Below are 23128 nucleotides of genomic sequence, written 5' to 3'. Positions count from 1 at the left end.
CCGTAGAGGTGAACTGACCCAAACACTGTTTCCTGACACATTCATAACCTCTGGCTCTGACAAATAAAACCCTTGTGTTTCTCTCCAAACAACCTGCAGCTTTTGAAGCCTGGACGAGGAGCTGTTCTCTGCTCATTCACATCTCACACTTCACTTTGAAGTGCATGCTCTTCTTCACTGGACCTATTGTTAAAGTCCCCCTCCCCACTCGGCCCCCACTCTTTTTTGGCTGCTAAAGTGCTGAGGATGTTTTTAAGATCCATTAAGAAACTCTTGTAAAGAACAAAGATTTTGTTTCATGATTATTTCACAGGCATTAGTTATGCAAAACTCACTGTGTATTAACATGTCAATAAATGACAGTCGGAACTTTGACATCAATTTGTTTTATTTATTTCTGGTTTTGCTATAAACCCTCTACAAAGTGGTGCTAAATCCTGCAGAATTCACATTTTAACAGGTCCATAAAAACATGAGATGCAAAGTCAGTTAAATTGTTGGTAAATGTTGTTGTAGTCGGTTGTTTTTCACAAAGAGTATTTGAATGTGAGTCAGATTTGTTTCCGGATGGTTCCTGATTCACAAAGATAATTATTTATGATTTGTGGTCAGACTAGTAACTTTGCATGTCAGCCGAGGCCGTCCTGGGCAGCAGGGAGCACTGGGTGGCTACTGTCCGGCTTGGAGTGGACTTTGATGATGACACGTCCAATGCCGCAGGTTTGGACACTCTGAGCTGCGTGCACAAGAGCGACTGCTCATCCAGAAGTCTGCGCATCTTCTACAAAAACACAAGAATCATTTTTATTTTTTTTAGAAAGCACAACCACGAAAACACTCCAATTCAGCTCAGGTCTGCTCTGCCCTTTCTACCTGTCAGTTTCTTCTTTGTAATTAACCCGATGTGTTCCACCCGTGTCTCGTTATCTCACTGCCCTCCTGCGTGCTGATGTTGTTGCTGGTGAGTTAACTTTTAGAGCTTTCCCCCCATTTGTTAAGGAACTGTTTCATCCTTACCTGTTTTTTATCTTCACTTTCTTTGACCATTTAATTCATTTTTAAAATTTTAATTTCTGCTGTTTCCCTAACTTCAGCTTTGTCAAGTATGTTTTGGTCACATACAGCTCACGCTTCTTCTCTGCCCTTCTTTCACTTCACGTGTACATGTTTGTAACCTTTGTGTCGTTACCATTTTTAAGCTTTCGTCACAGTGATGTGCCAGTTGCTTGAGTTGCGTCTCCAGCTCAACAGCCTCCAGTTTCACTGCTTGTCTCAGTGCCTCCAGGTCCTCTATCTTCTCCCTGCTCACCAACAACAGAAACAACAATTTGGTACAGATCTGTGCTCTTACTAGTTAAAATAAATCGACAAAAAGAAAGGATTAAACATGTATAGTTCTTTTTATTTAACCTGCAGTACCCTCCCCTGCCACTAGTATAAATTAATATATACCAATATCATATACAGTAGATCATCATAATTTTCTATTGGGAAATGCACATTTTCTATCATGCACATGTTTTTTTTAATTCAAATGACCATATGTTAATGTGCAGCTATAAGAGTCGCCCCCTAGTGGTTTGCTGCCATCTTTATTTATGAGCAGCTTGTTACTTCAAGAATGGCTTGCCCTTTATCTTACAGTACACACAGAGTGGTTTTACATTTTGGTTTTCCTAAGACGGACGTGTGTTTCTGTCAGTGAATGCGGCGTACCTGTCCAGATCGGAGAGAGAAGTGTAAACGGAGGCCCTGTTCTCGGAGAGCTCCTCCTCCATGTTGCTGTGCACGGAGCAGTACTGCTGCAGCCACAGCATCATCTCCTCCAGGTCGCCTAAAGAGTACTGAGGAGCACATGTGTAACAGTTGAGCCTTTGTCTCTTTTACACCATTGTATAAGTTCAATTAACATAAGGAGGTCAATTATAAATGTTGAACAAAATGAGGAGAGAGCTTCACAAGCTCTACACCTCAGCGCGGACATTCATATGTTAATGCGCCATCGGCTATGAAAGGGCCACGTCTCAAGAACTATGGTACCATGACAACAAATATGCAGCAGGCTTTGAATAAAAAAGCAAAAAAATCGTGACTAAACATGGGCTTTTCATAGGTCACTGGGCACTCCTGAACCTGATTGGTCAGTACGAAACTCTAGAGCTGTGGTTGAACGTGAACTGCTTTCAGCCTTTTTGTCATGCCGTGCATTAAGGTATCATTTTACGTGAAATATTTGTCACAATAATATTTGGTATTAAAGTATAAATATGACTTTTTTTATGTCTACAGCTGCTGTTTTCCTTGTGATTGATGGTAATGTTTTTTGTTTTTTTTTTGGCAATCGTTGTGACATCAGTTAAACCAACTCAAATACTAACATCCTGTTATGCAAGTGCACCATTACTTACTGGACCGTTTTCCAATACGTGCTGTTTTCTGTAACTTCCGTCAGCACAGTAATGACTCTGGTGATCACAAGAGCAGCAGCAGGCCACGCTGACTGACCGGTTGCCCTCCCATAAGTGGCTTTTACCATTTCCCTTCCTGTACATCTCCTCCTCCTTGTCAGGCCCCAGACCTGTGTCCACAGAGACTGATACTGTCCGGTAATTTGTAGCAATCCCGGGAAGACGGTCCTGCAGCCGGCTGTGATTAGGCAGCAGAGGAAACGATGGAGATGAGGAGTAGACCATCCTGGATCTTTGTGCTTTTCCTGCTCTGCCTTCAGGAATATCAGCTTCATGTGGGAGAGTTAGAGCACGCTCAGGTAGTTTCTGATTTCTTCTCTGAATCTGCAGGTCAGTCCATGACTGGACGGCACGAAGGGGACTGGAGGTGTCCAAAGAGAAAGCACTAGGGAGAGGAGTGGGTTTTGAGTCAGTCACATAGGGAATGTCCTTTCTGTGGACAATGTGGGAAGAGAGAGAAGAAGACATCTGAACAGAAACTGAACGGCTGGTTCGTTTAGTGTCTGAGGTGATGGACTGAGAGGGCACCAAATCTTTGACCACAGTTGATGATGAGGTGTCTACGAAGACCACAGGGTCTTCAGTGGTCTGGTTAGTGCTTGGTAATGCTAGGGATAGAAATGAATCTAATGAAACAGAGCTCCTGGACAACAGAGAATCCCTGGGAGATTCATCAAAGCTGTGTGTCTCCTTGAGCGTATAGGAAGAATCAGAAACTAGGATGGGTTCTGCCCAGTACACCCGCCCTTCATTGTCAAGCTGCTGAAAAAAATCATCCATATCGCCATTTTCACTTTCGAAGCCGTCTACTGAGGTGTCAAAAACGACATCTAGACTTTCCATACCTGTTACATCAGTTCTGCTGCATATCATTGGTAGTTCATTTACCTCTCCTGATTGGCTGCTTGTGTCATTGATTTCTTCCGTTTGTCTGTGGTCGGCCTCTGCCTCATCACGTAGGCACAAGGAGATAACCAATGTGTCTGTTTCTGTTGTTTCACACACACTTGAAGAATGATTTATATCTGAAAAACAAACAGCTTCTCCATGGCTTTCTCTGGTATTTACAGGCTCTATGATCAGCCAATCTACCTGTTCATCATCATCATCATCTAGAACAGAAGACGGAGTTGGATCAAGGTCATCTCTGAGCAAACACGATTGGTCCTTGTTGTACCTGGATTCCTCTCTCGGGTCTGAATTATTTTTCTCAGCCACATGAGGACAAACTGGACCCGAGGTCTCAGGAAAAGGACAGGACAGAATTGGGCTACTATAGGAGTCCAGACCAGGAGCGGATGTAGCTGAAGGACTGTCCTTGTCCAGCTGAAAATAGGGATTGATAGGTTTTTTCATTAGACTTGATTCTAAAGAGTTAACACTTCCGTTAGAAAGGTGGGGACAGTCTTTTGAAATATTAGTGGTGGGAGCAAATGAAAGGTTCCTGTCGAGCTTTAAAGAGGGATCAGTGGGATTATCAGTGAGGCCCAATCCCAACAAGACCTTTCCATAAGACAGACAGGAAAGTATGGAACCATTATCTTCTAAGTTAGAGGGGCCCAGCGAGGGACAGTAAGGTTCAGATGGAATTTCATCATCCAGCTTGAAGGGTGGATTTGTGGGTGGTTCTATGAGGTCTGATCCATCGGACAGCACAGTGTCATCAGAAAGGCTGGACAGAATGGGATCATCCAAAGCAGGAGAAGCTGGAGATGAACAGATACATGTGTTCGGGTGGTTCTGGTGGGCCGGACTGTTGGGTCGAGTGGGGAGAACACTATCAGACGTGGAGGAGTCCACAGCAAACGGGGAGTTTGATCTGTTCGCTGAGTGAGTTGCATTAGAACAGAAGTACAGACCCTGACAGTCATTGTCACACTTGGACGATTTTGAAACAGGAGCGGTTGGAATTGAAATGTCCTTACTCAGCTGCTGGGTTGAATTGTTGTGATTTTCTAAAAGACTAAAGTCATGGGGGTCTGAGGTTTTCTGGTTTTCTGAACTCTGTGAGAGGGATTCTGATCCATAGGAGGAGAGGTGAGGGTTTGTACAGTGTAAGTCCAGAGAGGCAGGTGGAGGTGGACGTGTGGGGGTGGAAATCGGAGTTAATGGTGTACCAGGTAGTCTGAGGGGATTTTCAGGCAGAATCGGGATTGCATTTTTTGATTGTGGGTTTGCTGGACTCCTATTGGAGGAGTCAGATGGTGTGGAAGACATCACAGGGGAAGATTGAGAGAGAAAATCTGTTGGAGAGGAAGAGGGTGGGAGCTGGTATTCAGAATTGTCCTGTAATTCAGGCGATGAAGAACGGAGAACAATATATTGTGTTGGGGGTTCAGACTCTAGAGCAGGTGAAGGTGGTTTGTCAGAATAGGAAGATGAGTCATCAACACACAAATGGTCCAGAGTTGTAGAAGTGAGGTGGGGTGAGAAGTCCCTTTGACCAGAAGGTGAAGACTCTGACATTACACTTCTCTGTGATTGGACAGAAATAAAAAAACATGATTTCTGTGTAAAACTTCAAACATGAGCATAAAAAAGCATAAAGACTTTTCTGGAAACTACATTTGTAGCACATGCCCTTCAGACAAACCCACTCGCTATAAGTCACTTCATAACTTGCCTTTTCTGAGTCTGGTGGAGCGCCGTTCGCCAGACTTTTTCTCTTGACCGAAGCACTGGCTTTAACAGGGGAGACGTCCTCTCCCAGGGGGCCAGGTCTGAGTTGTTGATTTTGGTCTGGATGAGGCTGGATTGTAAACTTAGGATTGTTCTCTCTTTCATCTGTTACAGGACTCAGACACTTAATTTTCTCATTTTCAGGGCTGGCTGCATGTTGTGGTAACTCGGGTGTAACAGAGTCAGAAGTGACAGGAGCAGGTGAGGTTATGTCCTGGGTTTTATAGGCGTGGTTTTGGTTGAGGGACTTTTTTGTTGCCCGTCTAAACAAACTGGCCATTCGCCTCCTTCTTTCCCAGGCTTCAGGAGACAGCATTTTTTCTGATGGTGCTCTAAGAGAGGATGGAGTGGAAGAGATCACCAAGCCTCGTAATGTTGTGGTTACCTGCTGGAGAACCTCAACTTGTCTGAAACGGTCTGGTGGAGGATGGAAAAAATGACAAGGTATGATTCCTCTCAAATCTGCTCAGATTATTCAAACAGCAAAAGGGAAGTCATATGGAGTATGAAACGGTGCTAACACTTACTACTAACATCTGGGTTCTCCAGGTCAATCCGATTCCTCTGGGCGTCCAGAAACACCTGCAGGTTGATTCCTCTGGCCTGCGACTTGTAATTGATGAAGCGGGCTGGAATGCGTCCAGACAAGTCAGGCTCATCGCAGCCGAACCCCAGTTCCAAGAGAATCTCCTCAGGGTCATCTTTCCAAAGGTTAAGTACGTCCATCACACTGGTGATAGGACAACATTTTAGATTTAATAATCACTGCTCACAGAAAAAAAACCCAACATGATTGTCAATCAGTCTGCGTGAGTGGTTTGACAAATAATCTTGTCATTTTAATTTAAAAACCAAGGTATCAAATTAAAGAAACAAATACAATTTAACCAGGCTGTGGTAAAATGATCTACTCACTTTTTTACTGACAGTCATAATCCTACTGTTGTTCGTAGCCATTTGTTCTACATCTGCTGCCAGGCAGGTATAATAATCACATCTGTCACTGTCTATGCAAACTGCACTGCATTGTTCAGAAATGGAGATGACATGTATTTGCCAGGTAAATATGACTCATTATTATAGGTCCATATGTCCAGGGGCTGTAAGTGCAGCTTAAAGGATCACTGGTTAGTGAAGTCCACTGTGGTGTAATGGTGTTTGAATCATTATTATTATTTTGTAACAGTCATCAGACATATAGTCCTTATAAGGCTCAGGAAAATGAAAGGACAGCTGCTGAATTGTCAATCATCAATTTAAAGGGTGCCAATCCATACAAATTAATAAATAATTTTCTACTTTAAGTATATAAAAGTATAACTACTGCTTATTGTAAAAAATAAAACTGATAACATGAATTAATGTCATGTAAATGATCCATATTATTTATTTTTAAATGTAAAAATAATACGAGGATAATGTGTGTAAAGAAGTTTCTGTGAAAGTTTTACTGTGTATTTAGTACTTAATTGTACACTGTTAAGCCTAAAAAGCCAGCTAAAGTTATTGCCCTGAGGCTGACTACAACATTGTTTACGACAGAACTAGTGTTGAGGCAGTTAAAGTAGTAAGTACTTCCAATACAGTACATACAAGATATGCAGTGTTGGTTTGGAAAGTACATAAAAAGTTCCAAAGTTAAAAATATATTTATAATTGACATGTGGAGTACATTGAATTGAATTTTATTCATTGTTATTTTAAGTGTTTTTATTTTGCAAAAAAGAAATCTGAAAGTCCTACCTTTTAATTCCACGTGACTCTGCCATCATCCCACTAAGCAACACTTCCCACGACTGACTCTGTCATCTGCTGTCACATTTACCTATGGCTTGACTCACTGTTAGAAACAGATAACGACCATTTGCCTTCCCTGGGTTTTAGAGCCTCAGTGAAGAGTGCCTGTTCTAACTGGAGGTTCATTCTCTGGGCTGTTGTACACGTTTCATGTCCCCAGGAAACATGGGCTGACTGTTAAACCGTCATGTTAACTTCAGTGGCTTGGATCACCTAAAAAGACTGTGGCCAGCCCCCCGATCTCCACAATAAAGGAGGCCGTGTTGACAATCCAGGCATGTGCTAAAACCTATACATTAAACCCAGAAGCTTTTACAAAGTGCTGCAACGGAAAAATGAGGAGAACAACAACACAAAACTATGGAAAATGAATTATATTTTTGACACGGTGATATTTGGAAGAATTGAGACCATACAAGAGAGTCCCACTGACATGGTATGACATGGTATAGTATGACAGGAACGGCAGAGAAGTATGTGAGTATAGTACAGAGCAAAACTACTGGCGTTTGTAACTGAGGTGAGAGATTCTTGTTTGCACTGATGATGGACAGGTTGACAAGTCATGTAGACGCCGACTATACACCAATTCACTAAAAATGAAAACGATACAAAGAATAAATCATTTATGTCTTCAATCTAGGAATAGGATTTAGGATTACCTCATAGCTATGAGACCAGGCAAGGGTTAACGATTGTCATTGGCCTGGTTTCCTGTAATAATATTTGCATGCTGTTTGCATAGGAAAGTTCGGGGATAGGTAATGTGGGTGGGCCATGTGTTAGTTTGGGCCACACTCACATCTCACACTGACAGATTCATATGTTTTCAGTCAAATTAAAATAATCTTTTACTGCCGTCATCATTCACTGACAATTTGTTAACGTCACTAAAATCTTGGAAACATTCAAAGCGGTTTGACCCACTACTGCCTTGTACTAAAAACATCATGCTTTCAGTCAATTGTAATTCAACTTTACACCTTCTTTACTCCATTCACTGATATAACAATGGCACCACAGTACAGACGTTCTCTGACAGACATCACTCTGTACTTACCATCATGCAGCAGACGACCGCCTCGGCGAGAAGACAAAGAGAGCCAAACACCTCGACGACACAGAGGGAATGATTCATTTGCTTTAACCTGCAGCTCCCCTCAGCATCCGATGCTTTGCATCTTCCCTGCAATCGCACTTCCGATTTTATTAAAAGGAGGGACAGGGAGAAAACTTTCATACCACCACATAGGCAGGGACTCCTCCAGGAACAATTAAGGCCCTTAACTGAGTCAGAGTTTACTAGAATCCAGAGAAATTAATCTACAAACTTGTCATATGTATTTAAAATAAACAATAACATTTATAAATGTTATTATAATTTGGCTTTTTGCTATTATGCTGGACACTAATAGACTTTATTAACAATTCAATCTAATAATCCAAATGTTTTGAAAAATCTTCTTGAGTTCATCTTTATCTTATTTCATCTTAGGTTGATCAGTGGTTGAATATTTCATAGTGAGCTTTTAGCCATCATAAACCAAAAGGTTTGTGGCTTAATTACTCTGATTTTTCTGCATTAGAGCACAAATTCTTAACATAATTGATTGTTATCTAAAATAAAAGATATGTAGTAAAGTAATTTTAAAAGTTAAAAATAAAAGAAATGTAAAGTTTTAGTAAAAAAAATCTTAACTTTATTTCATAGAACAAAACACACCTTAAACACATTAAAAACTGTACTTTTGCCACCCTGTTTCATCGTGTGACATTTCTCCTGAAGTAAAAGTAAAAACAATTCTCGAGCTTCCTCCTGCCTTCACAGACGCTCAATATTTGGGTTATTCATTATTTATTAGATTTATTCAACAGCTTCCCACTCCATATCTATCTAACTTTCTTAAACTTGCTCGGTGTGGGTCCAGTCTTCTGCTTTTTCTTTGCCGACCCCTTGACCTCAGGCTCCTGAATGACACAAAACAGATCCAAGTGAGTTTTCTCTTCAGGTAAGAACTGGAAAACTTCATCACAACAGCATCAACATGGAAAGTATTCTTTATTGGGGTCTTAACTTTTAACAGTCAGAAAAGAAAGGGATAACAGAACAGAGGAAACCAGACTAACATGGATTTGTTTTGTTAAATGTTAAACAGCCCTGTCATTTAATCCCCCCTCTTTGAAACCTATTGTTTTCACAGACAAACCTTGCGTTTTGAGGACAGGGATCCGGTGACGGAGAAGAAAGAGTCTAGTCGTCCCTGTGTGCTGCCCTGCCGACTCTTTACCATCTTCTTGCAACCGTTTCGAATCCTGTCCTCACTGGGCAGACAGTAAAACAGGTCAGAAAATATCTTCTCCCAAATTAAACAAATGAGCAAAAAAAGACAGAAAACATGAACTCATACAACAGTTTTCCTTCATGTCTCAAAAGGTCTTTTTACCTGAACTGTTTTTCGTTACACATGAACTGTATCAGTGCCTCCTCGTCTGGTTCTGTCCACTTCAGCTCCAACGTGGAACAGTCCACCACCTCTGGCTCTAAGAACAAACCCCTGGCCTCTCTGTACAGCCAGTCCTCTGGAACTGGGTGTTTCTGCGTGTCATGTAATGTCAAACAAATTTAAATCGGAACCAGTCTCCTATTACTGGGCTACAATGACAAGACTGTATCAAATATCAACTGACGTTCAGGTCAATGTTTTCCAGGATCTCCTCGATGCTGCCGTGCTGTCGGATTAGGTCGATTGCTCTCTTTGGACCAATGCCCCTTATGGTTCCGCAGTAGTCGCAGCCCAGCAGGATGCAGAGGTCAATGAACTAGGATGAAAAGAAAAAAAAGAAAAAAAAAGAGGCATGTGTCAATCCTGGTGTAACTTAAACGACTGTTGTTACAGTGTTTTCCCAGTGGGAAATTTCCATATTAAAACAACAATATAGTTAGAATAAAAGTTAGATTAAAAAGGCTTAAAAAGACTTGACAGTATGTTACCTGTTCTTTGGTCAGACCGATGTCCTGCAGGACACGACTGAAGTGGAATTCTTGGATAGGCAGTTTCCTGGAAAAAGAAAAAAGATATTTTTTATGCATCATCAGGAATATAATTAAGACTTCTGGGTCCAAAAAGATCTTACTTGGCTTCACTGGCCGTCAGGTGTCTGAGCAGAATGTTTGTCCCAAACGTCAGTCCGTCCATGTCCTCTGTTGCTGTGGCAAAGACCTTGCCAGCTTTGACCAGAGCAGCACAGCTGGCCTCTGCCTCACACGGAGCCTGCAGCACAGAACACGCAGACGTTAGAGGTGTATTAAATTGTTCTGCTCATCACTATAGCATAATCACTGTTTCATAACTGAAAGATTCCTAATGAGAAAAAAAACTGTGATTTTAGTTTTAGCAGCACATCTTTACCATCCTTCCTTTAAAGCATGTTGTACCGTAGTGAGTGGGGAAAAGACATAGAAAAATGAAGGTCATCAAACGTTGAACTAACCTCAATGTAAGGCACTCCCATCAGGGTCAGCAGCTTCTTGCACTCATCATTGTGGTGTCTGGTGACTTTCACGAGACGCTTGCTAAATTTGTCAATGTTCTCCTGTTCCCCTGTTAAAGTATCACATCATTAATTACATCAAATCAAATTATGGGTTTAATGTCAACTTCAACCAGCCATGACTGTAAATACTGTTTATAAAAAAAATCATTAAAATTACCCATTTCCTGAGCTTGAGCGAGCTGCTTTTCAGCCTCTGCCCTCCTCTCTCCTCTCTTCTCCAGCTGTGGGTGTGGTTAGACCAGAAAACCATTGGGTCACTTTGTACTGTATTGAAATATCTTTAGTTTTAAACCAGGTAAGATTCAGGTGAAATCCTCACTTACCTCTGCTGACTTAAGCTGTGGTGGTTTGCCATCAAACACATACACAGGTTTGATGCCATGTTCCAGCATACGGATGGTTCGGTAGAACATTCCCATAAGATGACTGCAGAGATAAACATGTATGAAAGACTATTTTAGCACTGTGGGCCCACTGCTTTTAGAGGAGGAAATCAGTGGCTGTGTTATTGTGACTGGCATGGATATAGAAGGTTGTGAGTCGCACCTTGTTGTCTCTCCATCTTCATTCTGCAGAACATTTCCATCCTGTCGCACAGCAATCAGGAACTGGTAGATGCACATGGAGGCATCAATAGCTATTTTCCTGCCTGGAATTCATGGTGAGATTTGGGAATGTTCTTAGTGATGTCAAATGTGACAATTTCAACAATACACCACTATAACCACAAAGACTACAGCTCGAGATCTCTTTTTATCACAAAATAATCCCATTCACTCAACGTAATGTCTATTTACAAAAAACATGTACCAAAGTAGTTCTTAATATCCTGTTCTTTAATGGCACCAGGAGATTGGTCAGCAATCAGCTTGGCAAGCCCGTGAATTCCCATTCTGGTACGAGTTCTGAAAAGACATTGACTTAAATGTTACCGGTTTGGTTAACCGTGCAGTGAACTGTGTTCTGAAAACATTTGCTCAGAGCAGGCTGTGTTAGGGCAAAGTTTAGATAATAACTGCAATATAATAATGTAATAAATGCAATAATAATGGTCCGGCGTGCAGTTGTTTTTTATTTTGTATGACAATTGTCATGTTTAGCTGCTAACTCTGTCGCGCTTTTGAGGAAAATACCGATGAAACAGTCCGCAGATAACCCGGATAAAAACACAAACACATGAGGTCTTATGTGGAAGTCCTGCCTGACAGTAGCCGTACAAAAAGTGTTTCTTTTTGTGATGTTTGGTCAGTGTTGGCTGAATCACCTCTTAGCTGTTGTTCTGCAGTTAGTCCACGGCTGTCTCTCGCTCTCTCTGACTCTGGCGGGAGGAACTGCGCCTGTTTCGCGCGAAATCAAATAGAAGGCATTACAAGTATATTTTTCAAGCTCGACAGAGTGACTGGCCGTACATCGATGGTGCCGTTTCGATTTACTAGTCTACAGAAAACGAAGAAAGTCAAGGAGAGTCGCTGATTGGTTCGTTCTGCCTAAGGATATCCGGTCACTACAGTAACACAACAGTGTCGCTCGGGTAGTGCTATGTAGAATATCCCAATGGGGAGTTTTCTGTGTTGCAGCTAAAACAGTCTGCATAATATCTTAATACTTTGTGACTTTATGTCATTACCGGCTGTAAATGACAGGCAGCGTTGGAGGTGTGCTCGGTTGTTTTTGTCTCCGCCCACTCCGGAAGACCGACAGCACTCGTCGTTATTTTTTGTTTTTTAAGGTGACGTGGAGTCGAACCTCTGCTGCTTTTCCTCTGCCTCATGTGTCAATAAAAGTATCCACTGTACATGAATATGGATCCAATGACTTTATCTACCACTGGAAGCGAAGCTCAGTGATATGTTCCACTGTAAATCATCAAGTTGAGCTCCAATATTGGTGCACACCGGAGCAGAGCGAGATTTTCCGGGCCTAGAGTCAGAGTTATCCGCCGGACGGACGGGTCTAGTCGGATCTGCGACATCCGGACTGACGTGACAGCTCGGTAAGACCGGTAGTGCAAATTTCAATCACTTAATGCCAATTCTATTTTAATGCATTTAAATACGAACACATAATCAATATTTTAAAGCAGAAGCAATGATGCAATTGTATAGGACTTTCTGCTCCTGTTCCAAACACTGCTCTTGCTGTAAACGGGAAGTCATTTTTGACACCGTCATTAGTCCAAAGTTTCCAAAACTTTTTAGATAGAGACACTTATTAAAGACGAACAAGAGATGTTCGTCAAGAGATTATATTTGGAAAACAGATTTGGAAATGATGCTCATATGAAGCTAATGTTTTCTTAGTTTAACCCGACACCGAAACGCATTTTTCTAACGATTTTGATGATGATCGCATCATGAGATAATGTTAGTTGTCTTTTAATTGTATTTTAAAGTGCAAATTTTAATTCACGCAGTCTTGACAAAGACCTGAACAAAATGTTATGAAATGAGTTTGTTCACCTAAAACACACCAATATTTTGAAAAACACTAAGTCTCTGCAGTTTTATTCCTGGATTACACTGATTTGCTGTCAATGGACGGGGCCATTGCCATGTCCGATACTGGAAGCTGTGTTTTAAAGATGTCACCTGTACCCAAGCCTTAATTTGACATTAACAGATGTAGATATAGATGTCAATAATTGACGTGGCCAAATAAGGCTGCAAGTAAACATTGGTTCACCTTCAAGTATAATGAAAATTCTCATGGTGTTTTATTAAAAGAGGCCTAGCAAACGAGACATTACAATCCTTCAATATTTCCAACATTAATCCATTAATCAATTTTTAATCCTTTTTGTGTTTTTGTTTGGTTAGCTTATAAGCCTTGTAGTTTGACATTTATACACACCTTCAGTTATTTGAAGCTTGGGCTGATAACTTTACCAAACAAATCGCACAACGTTTGCAGGTTTAGTTCTTTCCCTGTTTTGTGTCTTCACTCGTTATTGTCTAAGTGCAATCATGACTCTTGTCTCAGGCCCCAGGACATGCTTCACAAGGTTTTTCCTCAAATAATATACATTCTTTTGTCTGCATGCAGCATTCAGTCACTTGAGAAAAGACTCCACTGAGAATAATGTTACCTTCATGAAGCCTCACGCACAGTTAGATTTATCTAAATTGGTTTAGAAAAAACTGCCATATATGTTTCTCTCCTATTGGCTTTTGTTTAGCTGTTGTATTGTCCTGGACTACGTGAGGGTGCAGTCGTTTATCCAACTGGTTTTTCTGCACACGTGTTCACTGCTCCAGAATAGGAAACAAAACAGGACAATTTTATCAGCTTTATCAGTTTGTCAGAATAACGTAACTAAGTCTTCTGAGTTGTAGCACCAGAGCTACGCTACTACACTGGAGAGTAACAGGAGATTGTGAGTTGTCTAACACTTCCCCTTTTCTGAAATTCAACACAGTTCACCTGATACAGAGGTAGTTTGATATAGACACAGTCTGTATTTAATTCAAATGCCCGTGTTTCATCAAGATCAGCTTAAGTAGGCACCAATTAGTCTGTCTGTTTCACCTGTGAAAATAGAACAGTAAAATCTGGCCGTGTAACTAGAGGAATAATGTAACTGTTGAAAATTGTTATAATAATAGTGCCCAACTGTCTTTTTCGCAGCTGGAGTCATGCCGTGTGGACTGAGACACCTGTGGGGTGGCTGCCCGACGACAATGGGCCTCTGCTGCCTCATCGTCCTGGGTTTGCTCTCACGCTCTGTCCTGGGCTATAAGCAGGGGGATAACGTAACTTTATTTGTGAACAAAGTGGGCCCTTATCATAATCCCCAGGAGACGTATCACTTCTACACCCTACCAGTGTGCAGGCCAGAGAAGGTCAGTCTGAACCCTGTTACAATGCATGTCTCCTGGCTGTCATTACATGCAGGATACATGAATGAGTTTTGCAGTATGACTGGACCATTTTTCAAACTAATGTCAGCTAATGCTTGATACTGTTTTTGTGAATTCTGTCTTTTTTTAATGAATGCTCCTTCCTTAGGTGCATCACAAATCTCTGAGTCTGGGAGAAGTGCTGGACGGTGACAGAATGGCTGAGTCCTTGTATCAAATCCGCTTTAAAGAGAATGTGGAGAAGAAGACTCTGTGTCAGCTGACTCTGTCGGAGAAACAGGTCTGTATAATCAAATAAAATGTTTAATATTTACATTCTCCTGAAACTCCGCCCCACTGGTTGGTTTGACGAAGAGGAGAAATGTGTATGTAGTTGTAGTATAGCGAGCAACAAAGCTAATTCTTTATTATGCTCCTTTATTGGTTAAGGTGGACCAGCTCCGAGAAGCCATTGAGGAGCTGTACTACTTTGAATTTGTCCTGGATGACATTCCAATCTGGGGGTTTGTTGGATACATCGAAGAGAGTGGCTTTCTACCTCATAGCCACAAGGTAGAGATTGTTTAACTACTGCATCATGCAGTAAGAGTAATATTTTTGTGAGAAAAGCAAAAATAGTGGGTTTAATTGCAAAGCTCTGGTGAAAGTGGATCAATCTGCAGTTGATAGCTGCCTTTTTTTTTCCTCTGGCACTGACCAGGTGGGATTGTGGACTCACCTGGACTTCAACATCGAGTTCAATGGAGACTCTGTGATTTTCGCTAATGTCTCCGTCAAAGATGTCAAGCCTGTACCCCTTGAAGAAGGTGCAGGTGCTGCAGTGGGCGGTGTCGGTATAGGGGGAGGAATTCTGACTGTTACGCACACCTACAGCGTGCGCTGGTACGAGTCCCCTCTGACTCACATGCGGCGAGCCGAGCGTCTCAGGGACTACTCGTTTTTCCCCAAAACGCTGGAGATCCACTGGCTGTCCATCATTAACTCTTTGGTGCTGGTGGTGCTGCTGCTGGGCTTCGTCATCATCATCCTCATGCGTGTACTGAAAAATGACTTTGCCAGGTCAGTAAATTTTGGTGATTCATCATAAGTGTAAGCTAAGTTAGTGGTGTGTAATCTATTTACACTGCAGTGTACAGTGGTCAACCAACATCTGTGTCTGTGTGTCATCCTTCACCTGCAGATACAATATGGACGAGGAGGGCAGCTGTGACGACCTGGACCAGGGAGAAAACGGCTGGAAGATCATACACACTGACGTCTTCAGGTTTCCTCCTTACAAGAGCCTCCTGTGTGCTGTGCTCGGAGTAGGGGCTCAGTTTCTGACCCTGGCGACAGGTGAACACTCAAACCAACGCACACTCACTCTCCAGTCAGAACAATTGACATTAGAGACATTTACTTTGATTCCATTTTATTTACAATGATTCATTACAGAAAAGCCACTGATGAACACTGGGATAACAAAAGATTCTAACCCACTAACTCTGTTTTGCCAAAGGTATCATTTTGATGGCGTTGTTAGGAATGTTCAATGTGCACCGCCACGGTGCTATCAACTCAGCGGCGATCGTCCTGTACGCTCTGACCAGCTGTGTTTCCGGCTACGTCTCCTGCAGCTTCTACACCAAAATCAACGGCCAGCACTGGGTGTGGAATATCATCCTCACCTCCTCCCTCTTCTCTGGTGAGTCTGAAAGGAACAGGGTTTGAACCTGCATCCACCTGTGAGTTCACCCAGGAGCAGGTAGAGAATATTATTTGCAGTAATACTTATTTATCAGTAAAGCGCCACAAAGCTTATTTTGTCCTTAAATTTTTTAAATGTTTCCAAGCATCCTCAAAAATCTCCTTTTTTTTCCCCTCACAGCACCCCTCTTCCTGACATGGAGCGTGGTGAACTCCGTCCACTGGTTCAGCGGCTCCACTCAGGCTCTGCCCGCCACCACTGTGCTCCTCCTACTGGGCACATGGATCCTCGTGGGCTTCCCGCTCACAGTCATTGGGGGCATTGTGGGAAAAAACCGGGCCGGGCACTTTCAGGCTCCGTGCCGAACTCGCAACATCGCCCGACAAATCCCACCACAGCCCTGGTACAAGCACACGGCCGTGCACATGGCCATTGGAGGCTTCCTGCCATTCAGGTAGGTCTGCACTTTTCCATTAGCCACTAGTTTTCGTTTATCTTGATTGATCGTGATTAATTGTGATAAATCTGACTTGTTCTCTTCCACTTCCTCCTCAGTGCCATCTCGGTGGAGTTGTACTACATTTTTGCCACAGTTTGGGGCAGAGAGCACTACACTCTCTATGGCATCCTGCTGTGCGTCTTCGCCATCCTCCTCTCCGTGGGTGCTTGCATCTCCGTGGCTCTTACTTACTTCCTGCTGTCAGGCGAGGACTACCGCTGGTGGTGGAGGAGCGTGCTGAGCACGGGCTCCACCGGCCTCTTTATCTTTGTCTACTCTGTTTTTTACTACCGAAATCGGTCGTCGATGAGCGGCCTGGTCCAAAGTACAGAGTTCTTTGGCTACTCTCTGCTGACGGCGCTCGTCTTCTCGCTGATGCTGGGCAGCGTGTCTTTCTGGTCGTCGCTGGCGTTTATTCGATACATCTACCAAAGCCTCAAAATGGACTGACATGGCACTGGATGTGGACCACGACACAACTTTGCACACTTTTGACACACATCTTTGTCCTCTCCTGTTCTTTCGATCATACAGAAACAGAGGCTTGTTACAGGGTTAATGGGCTTTTTTATTTTGATTATTAGGAAGCAGATAATTTAAGTGTTTTGTCATGCTTTTTTTTCATTTCGTGGACAAAGGGAATATTGTTGAGCTGGGCATAGCCTTTTGGAGGACTGTGCTCAATATTTAGTTGATAAAATTGTTTTGCCGTGCAATGACATCACCAGCTCTGGCGTTAGGGTCTGAGAGGACTTGATAGATTCTTAATCTGCTGCAGTACTGTTCAGTGTGATGACACTCATAAACAATTAGTTGCATTAATGATGCCTCTACTTCAACAGCTTTCATTGGACCCTTCAAGATGAAAGTGTAAACCGTTCCAAAGCACGCCTGGCAATCTGATCTCAGCGAAATATACTGCTGTGATTGCACTTTCATTTGAACAAAAATGACTCAATTAGTAACAATGTATCAAATCCCTTTCCTACTCACTTTAACTAAAAGAAATTGTTAGCCTTACCTTCCAGTTTCATAGTGTCTCTGCTTTTTGGGCTCTTCCTCCTGACTGCTTTATTTTTTTTTCAAATGTATATGGGTGAAAGTGAGTAAAAAACATAGCTGGATTACAGCTGCTGCAGAGTTGCTGAGGGGAGTATAGTTACTTTATGTTTTTGTTTAGTTGTACTGTAAATATCTTTTCAATGAAGTGCTTTTTATAAATACAAAAATTCTCTAAAACACTTGCCCTGTGGTTTTCTTTAGCCCATAACTGGCACAAAAATGAAACACAAATTGTCACTTTTGTACTGAGCTTACCGCATTTAATTGTCCTTTCAAACAAAACACACTGAGATCAGGTCACCAAATACTGTTTCTTTGTAAATCTTAGCAAACTCCTTTAGTTGTTTGGGAGCATTTCATTACAAATACAGCTTTCTATAGGGCAGATGAGAACAAGGCGTCGATTTTGGAGAATTTGCAATATCACAGACCAAACCTGTCACCTTGTTCTGGAAGTGCTAGGATTTCTCTTTCATTAGTACTGACGTTTGTCACTGACAAAAACAAGATTGTACCCCAAAATACACAGCTTTCCCATGTTAAAAGTTTTGTTTTACTTTCAGATCTAAGGGTAGCTAATAACTGGCTTTTTTTTAAATGTATATCCTACTGTTGTGTCCACAACAAAAAACTGAAGAGACAAAGACAAAGATTTTAAATTGGTGAAGCAATTGTATTTAGAGCAAAAACATGTTGAAGTGTGCGCACATCGTTTCTCTATTCTCTCATAAAGTATCTTCAAAAAATAAAAAAATATACCAGGATTGAATCAAAAATGTGGAACCATCTAGTATCACTTTGCTCACAGAACACACCAACAAACATTAAATAGTTGTGTATAAAAATAAAACTTCATAAAAGTGTCGGCGTATGAACAAGGCACATGTACAACACATTTGGCAAACCCCTTGCATTGTTAACAAAAGGAAACTCGAAACATATTTACAGAAAAGCTTGAACACAACACAACACTTAATAAAAGCTTGGTGATAAACAAACAGCCGTGGTCTTCAGGTGCTAACGAGCTCCTCTTTGTTTTCAAAGCTTGTGTCGTGCCCTGTGTTGTGTGTCACGGCCGAGTGGAATGCATTGGGGTTGTAGTCATAATGACCGACACCGGGAGCCATGGACCAGCTGCTCGTCGGAGCTCTGCTGTGCACTGGTGTCTGGGAGGAGACGGCGGCTGCAGCTGGCCAGGAGCGATATCCAGCAGACCCAGCAGCATTGCCCATGGCCAGGTAGAAGGCCAGGTTCTGTGGAGCTGCCTTCTTGAAGGCCTGCTCCATCATGTGCTGGTTGTAGTGCTCTTTGTATTGGACCTGAGGCTCCCCCCGGTACTGGAAGAACAAAAAGACACACGTGTTAAAACTTTAATGACATCTGTGGTGGCAAATATAGAATTTAAAATTAACTTTCAAGTAAATGGCATTTCTGAATAGTACATGGTGACAATTAGACTGAGCTTACAGGTGGCATATGAGGAGGGATGTTGGAGTACACATTTCCATGGACGGGGCCGTCTTTGTTCAGGGTGTATCGCTCGGACACCCAACTGTTATCCTTCTGGTGTCTCCTCAGCTTCATCCTCCGATTCTGAAACCAAGTCTTCACCTAATAAAAAAAGATCAGGAATGATCAGCACACACGCTTGTTTGAACGGCACGTGATGTAATGTGGAAACGCACATCTCAGCTACAAACCTGTTTGTAGGTCAATCCCGTCATTTCTGCCAGATTCTTCATCTCAGCAGGAGTGAGGTATCGCTGAACACTGAAGCGCTGGACAAGGGCATTCATCTGACTCTCCGAGAAGGCTGCACGGGCCTTAGCTTTGGGGGCAGTAGTTGTAGTGCTTGACTTATTGGGGGCAGCCACAGGTGCATGCTGCAGAGTAGTGACATTGTCGGGACTCTCACACACCTCCAACTTCTCAGTTTCCTTGGGGAGTACGGTGGGAACGTCTCCATTGATGACGGGGCTCTTATTGCCATACTCCTCGCAGTTCAGTTCTTTTTTTATCCAGATGTGAGGCTGCGTGTTGGGTACATTGCCATCTCTGCTGCTGTTGCTGCCTGAACTCCATGAATCTATGAAGCACAAGTCCGTGCAGTTGATGAATACAATTGACAAAAAAAAAAAAAAAGCAACAAGCAACACTTGCAACATGTATTTAAATATAGACACCGAGTCCTGTCCATAGACGTTCCAGTCAATTATTAGTAACGAAATAAACATGTATTTAAATATAGACACCGAGTATGGTGAACGTATATTCAATGTCTCTAGTGCAATCTCTGCGAATGCATGTCATCGTAAAGCTTCTCCTCTCGACTCGGTAGACAGCAAGTCATACCTGGTGAGGTGTGCGACTCCGAGTCACTTGTTGAATCACTGCGGGCCCTGCCGACCTCGTTATCCTGGGCGCTGTAGGCTGCAGTCCGGTGTGGTCTGGGCAGAACAACACGGCTCGCCTGCGTGTCTCCTAAATAAACCAGCCCAGAGCCTTGGTAGTGGAGGTGCCCACTGACGGCGTGCTGCTCGGGGCTACCTGGTGGAGACTCCTCCCGACTCCTGTCGGCGGTGACACAGTAGGCCTGCGTGACCCCAGGGTTGTAACTGCTCATGTCCGTGACCGCGGCCTCGCTCCAGCAGCCCAGCTGGTTCCCATGATTCTGATCAGGCCCCGGCTGGTACATCAGGCCGTATGCATATGCATGGTAGGATGGGTTGTAGCTGTAGCTTATTTGTGTCTTCCAGTCCGTCATGTTGGTTGAGTAAACGAAGTTTTTTTAATAAAATGTTGGTTTTTTTTTTAAATCACACAAAGCTAATCTTACAAAACAAGATCAAAACGGTACACTACTTTATCCAAATCAAATTAACGCGGTGGAAGTCACATGACACTACATCCATTGAAAAGGGCCCTCAGGTACTGGTGGGATGCGCTTCGGTCCACCCTGTTTATAGAGACTCGTGTGGGTGTGGGCAACAAGGTGGGAAGCTGGGTGGGTTTAACCAATCGCCACAGGCTGCAACATTTTATTGGCTATCACGTTTTCAAAATTGAAATTCAAGGTTCGACCAATAGCAAAATGTGTACATTTTAATCATTATTCATGTGTTTGTACTATATGCAGTTCTAACAGTATTCTATATATTTTTGTTACTTTAATTTTGTTGTGGTTTTATATATTTCATTGCTTAGTTTGATACCTGATTTTCTGATACATAGTTTATTTTTTAGTAATACACCTGGTTTATAAACATACCATGGAACAATTCAAACAGATGACTTTTTTTATTAATTGTGAGTAAAGATCAGACACATGTAGTGTTGTAGGTGATTAGCACCACATCTTTGTAGCGTTTGTCAACTTACAAGGATCTTAGTATGTTTGTTGTTTTAACTTTGAATTGTTCTTTTCTTTTTGCCAAAAAGTGTGGTATTTAAATATTTGTATTTTAAAAGAACTACTTCATAGTCATAATAAAATACAATATAGTATGTGTTTGTTCTGTTCCAACCCCAATCTTACTTTTTACTTGGTGGACTAAAATATTGAGTAAAAAACAATGTTTGTCAACCAAAGTTAAGTATATGGGGCAAGTAAAGGTCATTTGGCAAAGGGTGGGTCCTGACATCTTTATTGAGAAGATAAGTAGGCCATTGAAGAACAGGTTGACAACAAAGGAGATCCTGATGTCCTCACGCTTTACAAAAACACGTTTTACCGACTGACTGACCTGCTTTCAGATGATAAAGAAAAAAAAGAAAAACAATGACCGACAATGTTTTTAAAATGACCATTTTCTACCTTTTCTCAGTGCAACGTTAAGCGTTTAAACCCAGTTCAAGTCTAAACAAACCCTTCTATTTGGTTGACATAAATGAGGTGGAAAAACAGAGTTGACACAGTTACACTACTGGTGTATTTGTGTAAATTAAAACAATGAGTTGTGTGTGAGTGGTTTGAGGAATTACACTTTACCTCCTCTTACTCTGTGTAAAGGACATATTCATTTGTCAATTTCTCTGACAACATTTCAGTGACATATTGGTGCACAGGGCTATGGGATACAAAATAATCCAGCTGGTGTTTTAAGAATCAAGCCTCACAACAGTCCACATCTACAGAACTTCACACCTGTTCATACAGAACACACAAACTGGCCTCTACCAGCCACAGATGAGTGAAAATGCTAATGCCCCCATTAGACCCACCATTCTCACATCCATTCAATGCCAAATGTGTTATGATTACAACAATAGACTCAAGAATGCAGTTAAACGTGGAGGCAGGCTCCTCTAATTCAACTTTACAAAAAAAGAATTGCAAATGTGGTGGATGGAGCACCACGCACTGGCATGTTCTACTGATAACCCTACACGCCTTTGTTTGTATTTTGGTTTGTCTGTGCGGTGTGTGTTTTAGAGAGATCCAAATCTTCTGTCAAATATTTACTGTATATCAATTTGTATAACTATCCCTCCATCCATTATCCACTGCTTATTACTTTGTAAGGTCGTGGGGTGCTCCATCGCAGAACCACATTCCGTATGTAGAAAATCAAGCCATTACTCCCACTCATCTTTGGCTTCGTCGGACTACTGAAACATTTATGTGACTTTATGTGACATTTATGTGACCAACTTCAAACCTGCCTGCGCAAAAAAGCGCAGGCTCAGGACTTCGAGTCACAATGTCTTTGGTTCAATCTCAGCTGATTCAGCTGTAGTGTTACAGTAGGAAGAATTCCCTTGTGTTTAACTGCAGCACAAGACAATGTATTACTGATTTCTTTTTTGCCAAGTGATTACAATCCTGTTCTCTACACAACATTGTTTCCCTTGTGAGCTGCATCTTGATGAACAATTTATTACTGCAGTCAGGAGACTTAGACGGATATAAAATATCCTATTACTTTGAAATCAATGAGCCACATGACTACTCTTTCCATCGTGAGAATGAAGTGTGTATCTAATGTCACCTAGTATAAACACAAGCAACCAACTACACCATCAGCTGCTTCATTGGCTCTGTTAAAAGGTAATGTGAGGTTGTCTTGTTTTCATATAGTTGTTGTAGGTGACACAGCCCGATGCAAAATGTTTGCATCTTAACAGCTTGATTAAACTGAAATTAACATGCCAATCATTTACAAAAAAGTTAAAGTTTCCTCATTTAATTATATGATACCAAGTGTCTTAACTTTCGCATTTACAATATATTTAACGATAAATGTGTTTTAGTTTAATCCCATTTCCAAAGTTTTGTTCAAGGTTTATAATGTAATAATATTATTTTCCATATTTTTAAGTGTGAGAAAATTCCCTACATATTACCATCCACACAGAAGAGGAATACATTTACAAAATTTCACAACAACAATAAAGGCAATTCTAAATCATACTTCTATCACCTAATCTCTTTGTGAAGAGTGTTTGACTCTGACTTTGATCCTGAAACAAAAGGATAATACTCGTCATTTTTTAAATCTCAAGACGTAAGAGCAGGTGATCATGA

The 23128-nt window shown here is 41.8% G+C and overlaps 3 protein-coding genes across 3 annotated transcripts; 1 reads left to right on the top strand and 2 right to left on the bottom strand.

Moving 5' to 3' along the window:
* Nucleotides 1–8621: 8621 nt before the first annotated feature.
* On the bottom strand, nucleotides 8622–11899 carry fen1 (flap structure-specific endonuclease 1). The gene is made up of 12 exons (XM_008307510.3): nucleotides 11764–11899; nucleotides 11310–11404; nucleotides 11046–11148; nucleotides 10823–10925; nucleotides 10657–10720; nucleotides 10437–10546; nucleotides 10080–10216; nucleotides 9937–10003; nucleotides 9633–9764; nucleotides 9389–9540; nucleotides 9152–9266; nucleotides 8622–8912 (listed from the first exon to the last, which is right to left on the bottom strand). Exons 2-12 carry the CDS (start codon nucleotides 11389–11391, stop codon nucleotides 8835–8837), a joined length of 1143 nt encoding a protein of 380 aa, XP_008305732.1. The 5' UTR covers nucleotides 11392–11404; nucleotides 11764–11899; the 3' UTR covers nucleotides 8622–8834.
* Nucleotides 11900–12034: 135 nt separating this feature from the next.
* tm9sf1 (transmembrane 9 superfamily member 1) lies at nucleotides 12035–17781 on the top strand. The gene is made up of 9 exons (XM_008307508.3): nucleotides 12035–12492; nucleotides 14124–14338; nucleotides 14505–14636; nucleotides 14786–14908; nucleotides 15057–15415; nucleotides 15537–15691; nucleotides 15855–16040; nucleotides 16224–16497; nucleotides 16599–17781. Exons 2-9 carry the CDS (start codon nucleotides 14132–14134, stop codon nucleotides 16990–16992), a joined length of 1830 nt encoding a protein of 609 aa, XP_008305730.1. The 5' UTR covers nucleotides 12035–12492; nucleotides 14124–14131; the 3' UTR covers nucleotides 16993–17781.
* Nucleotides 17782–18256: 475 nt separating this feature from the next.
* On the bottom strand, nucleotides 18257–20551 carry nanog (nanog homeobox). Its single transcript, XM_008307511.3, has 4 exons — nucleotides 19957–20551; nucleotides 19305–19690; nucleotides 19072–19215; nucleotides 18257–18941 (listed from the first exon to the last, which is right to left on the bottom strand). Exons 1-4 carry the CDS (start codon nucleotides 20366–20368, stop codon nucleotides 18615–18617), a joined length of 1269 nt encoding a protein of 422 aa, XP_008305733.1. The 5' UTR covers nucleotides 20369–20551; the 3' UTR covers nucleotides 18257–18614.
* Nucleotides 20552–23128: the final 2577 nt, after the last annotated feature.

This window comes from Cynoglossus semilaevis, chromosome 3 (genome assembly GCF_000523025.1).
Source record: "Cynoglossus semilaevis isolate Cse_v1.0 chromosome 3, Cse_v1.0, whole genome shotgun sequence".
NCBI classification, from domain to species: Eukaryota; Metazoa; Chordata; class Actinopteri; order Pleuronectiformes; family Cynoglossidae; genus Cynoglossus; species Cynoglossus semilaevis.
This window is presented reverse-complemented; position numbering and strand designations above follow the sequence as displayed.

Bases quoted from the DNA above. Each gene is read 5' to 3' on its own strand.
- fen1 (XM_008307510.3), bottom strand. From the start codon at position 11,391: ATGGGAATTCACGGGCTTGCCAAGCTGATTGCTGACCAATCTCCTGGT. The intron at 9,765-9,936 runs GTAACATACTGT...TTTTCATCCTAG, and splicing joins TCGGTCTGACCAAAGAACAG to TTCATTGACCTCTGCATCCT. The intron at 9,267-9,388 runs GTAAAAAGACCT...CTGTCTGCCCAG, and splicing joins TGTAACGAAAAACAGTTCAG to TGAGGACAGGATTCGAAACG.
- tm9sf1 (XM_008307508.3), top strand. From the start codon at position 14,132: ATGCCGTGTGGACTGAGACACCTGTGGGGTGGCTGCCCGACGACAATG. The intron at 14,637-14,785 runs GTCTGTATAATC...TTATTGGTTAAG, and splicing joins TGACTCTGTCGGAGAAACAG to GTGGACCAGCTCCGAGAAGC. The intron at 16,041-16,223 runs GTGAGTCTGAAA...TTCCCCTCACAG, and splicing joins CACCTCCTCCCTCTTCTCTG to CACCCCTCTTCCTGACATGG.
- nanog (XM_008307511.3), bottom strand. From the start codon at position 20,368: ATGACGGACTGGAAGACACAAATAAGCTACAGCTACAACCCATCCTAC. The intron at 19,691-19,956 runs GTATGACTTGCT...TGTGCTTCATAG, and splicing joins GGAGTCGCACACCTCACCAG to ATTCATGGAGTTCAGGCAGC. The intron at 18,942-19,071 runs GTAAGCTCAGTC...TTGTTCTTCCAG, and splicing joins TCCCTCCTCATATGCCACCT to TACCGGGGGGAGCCTCAGGT.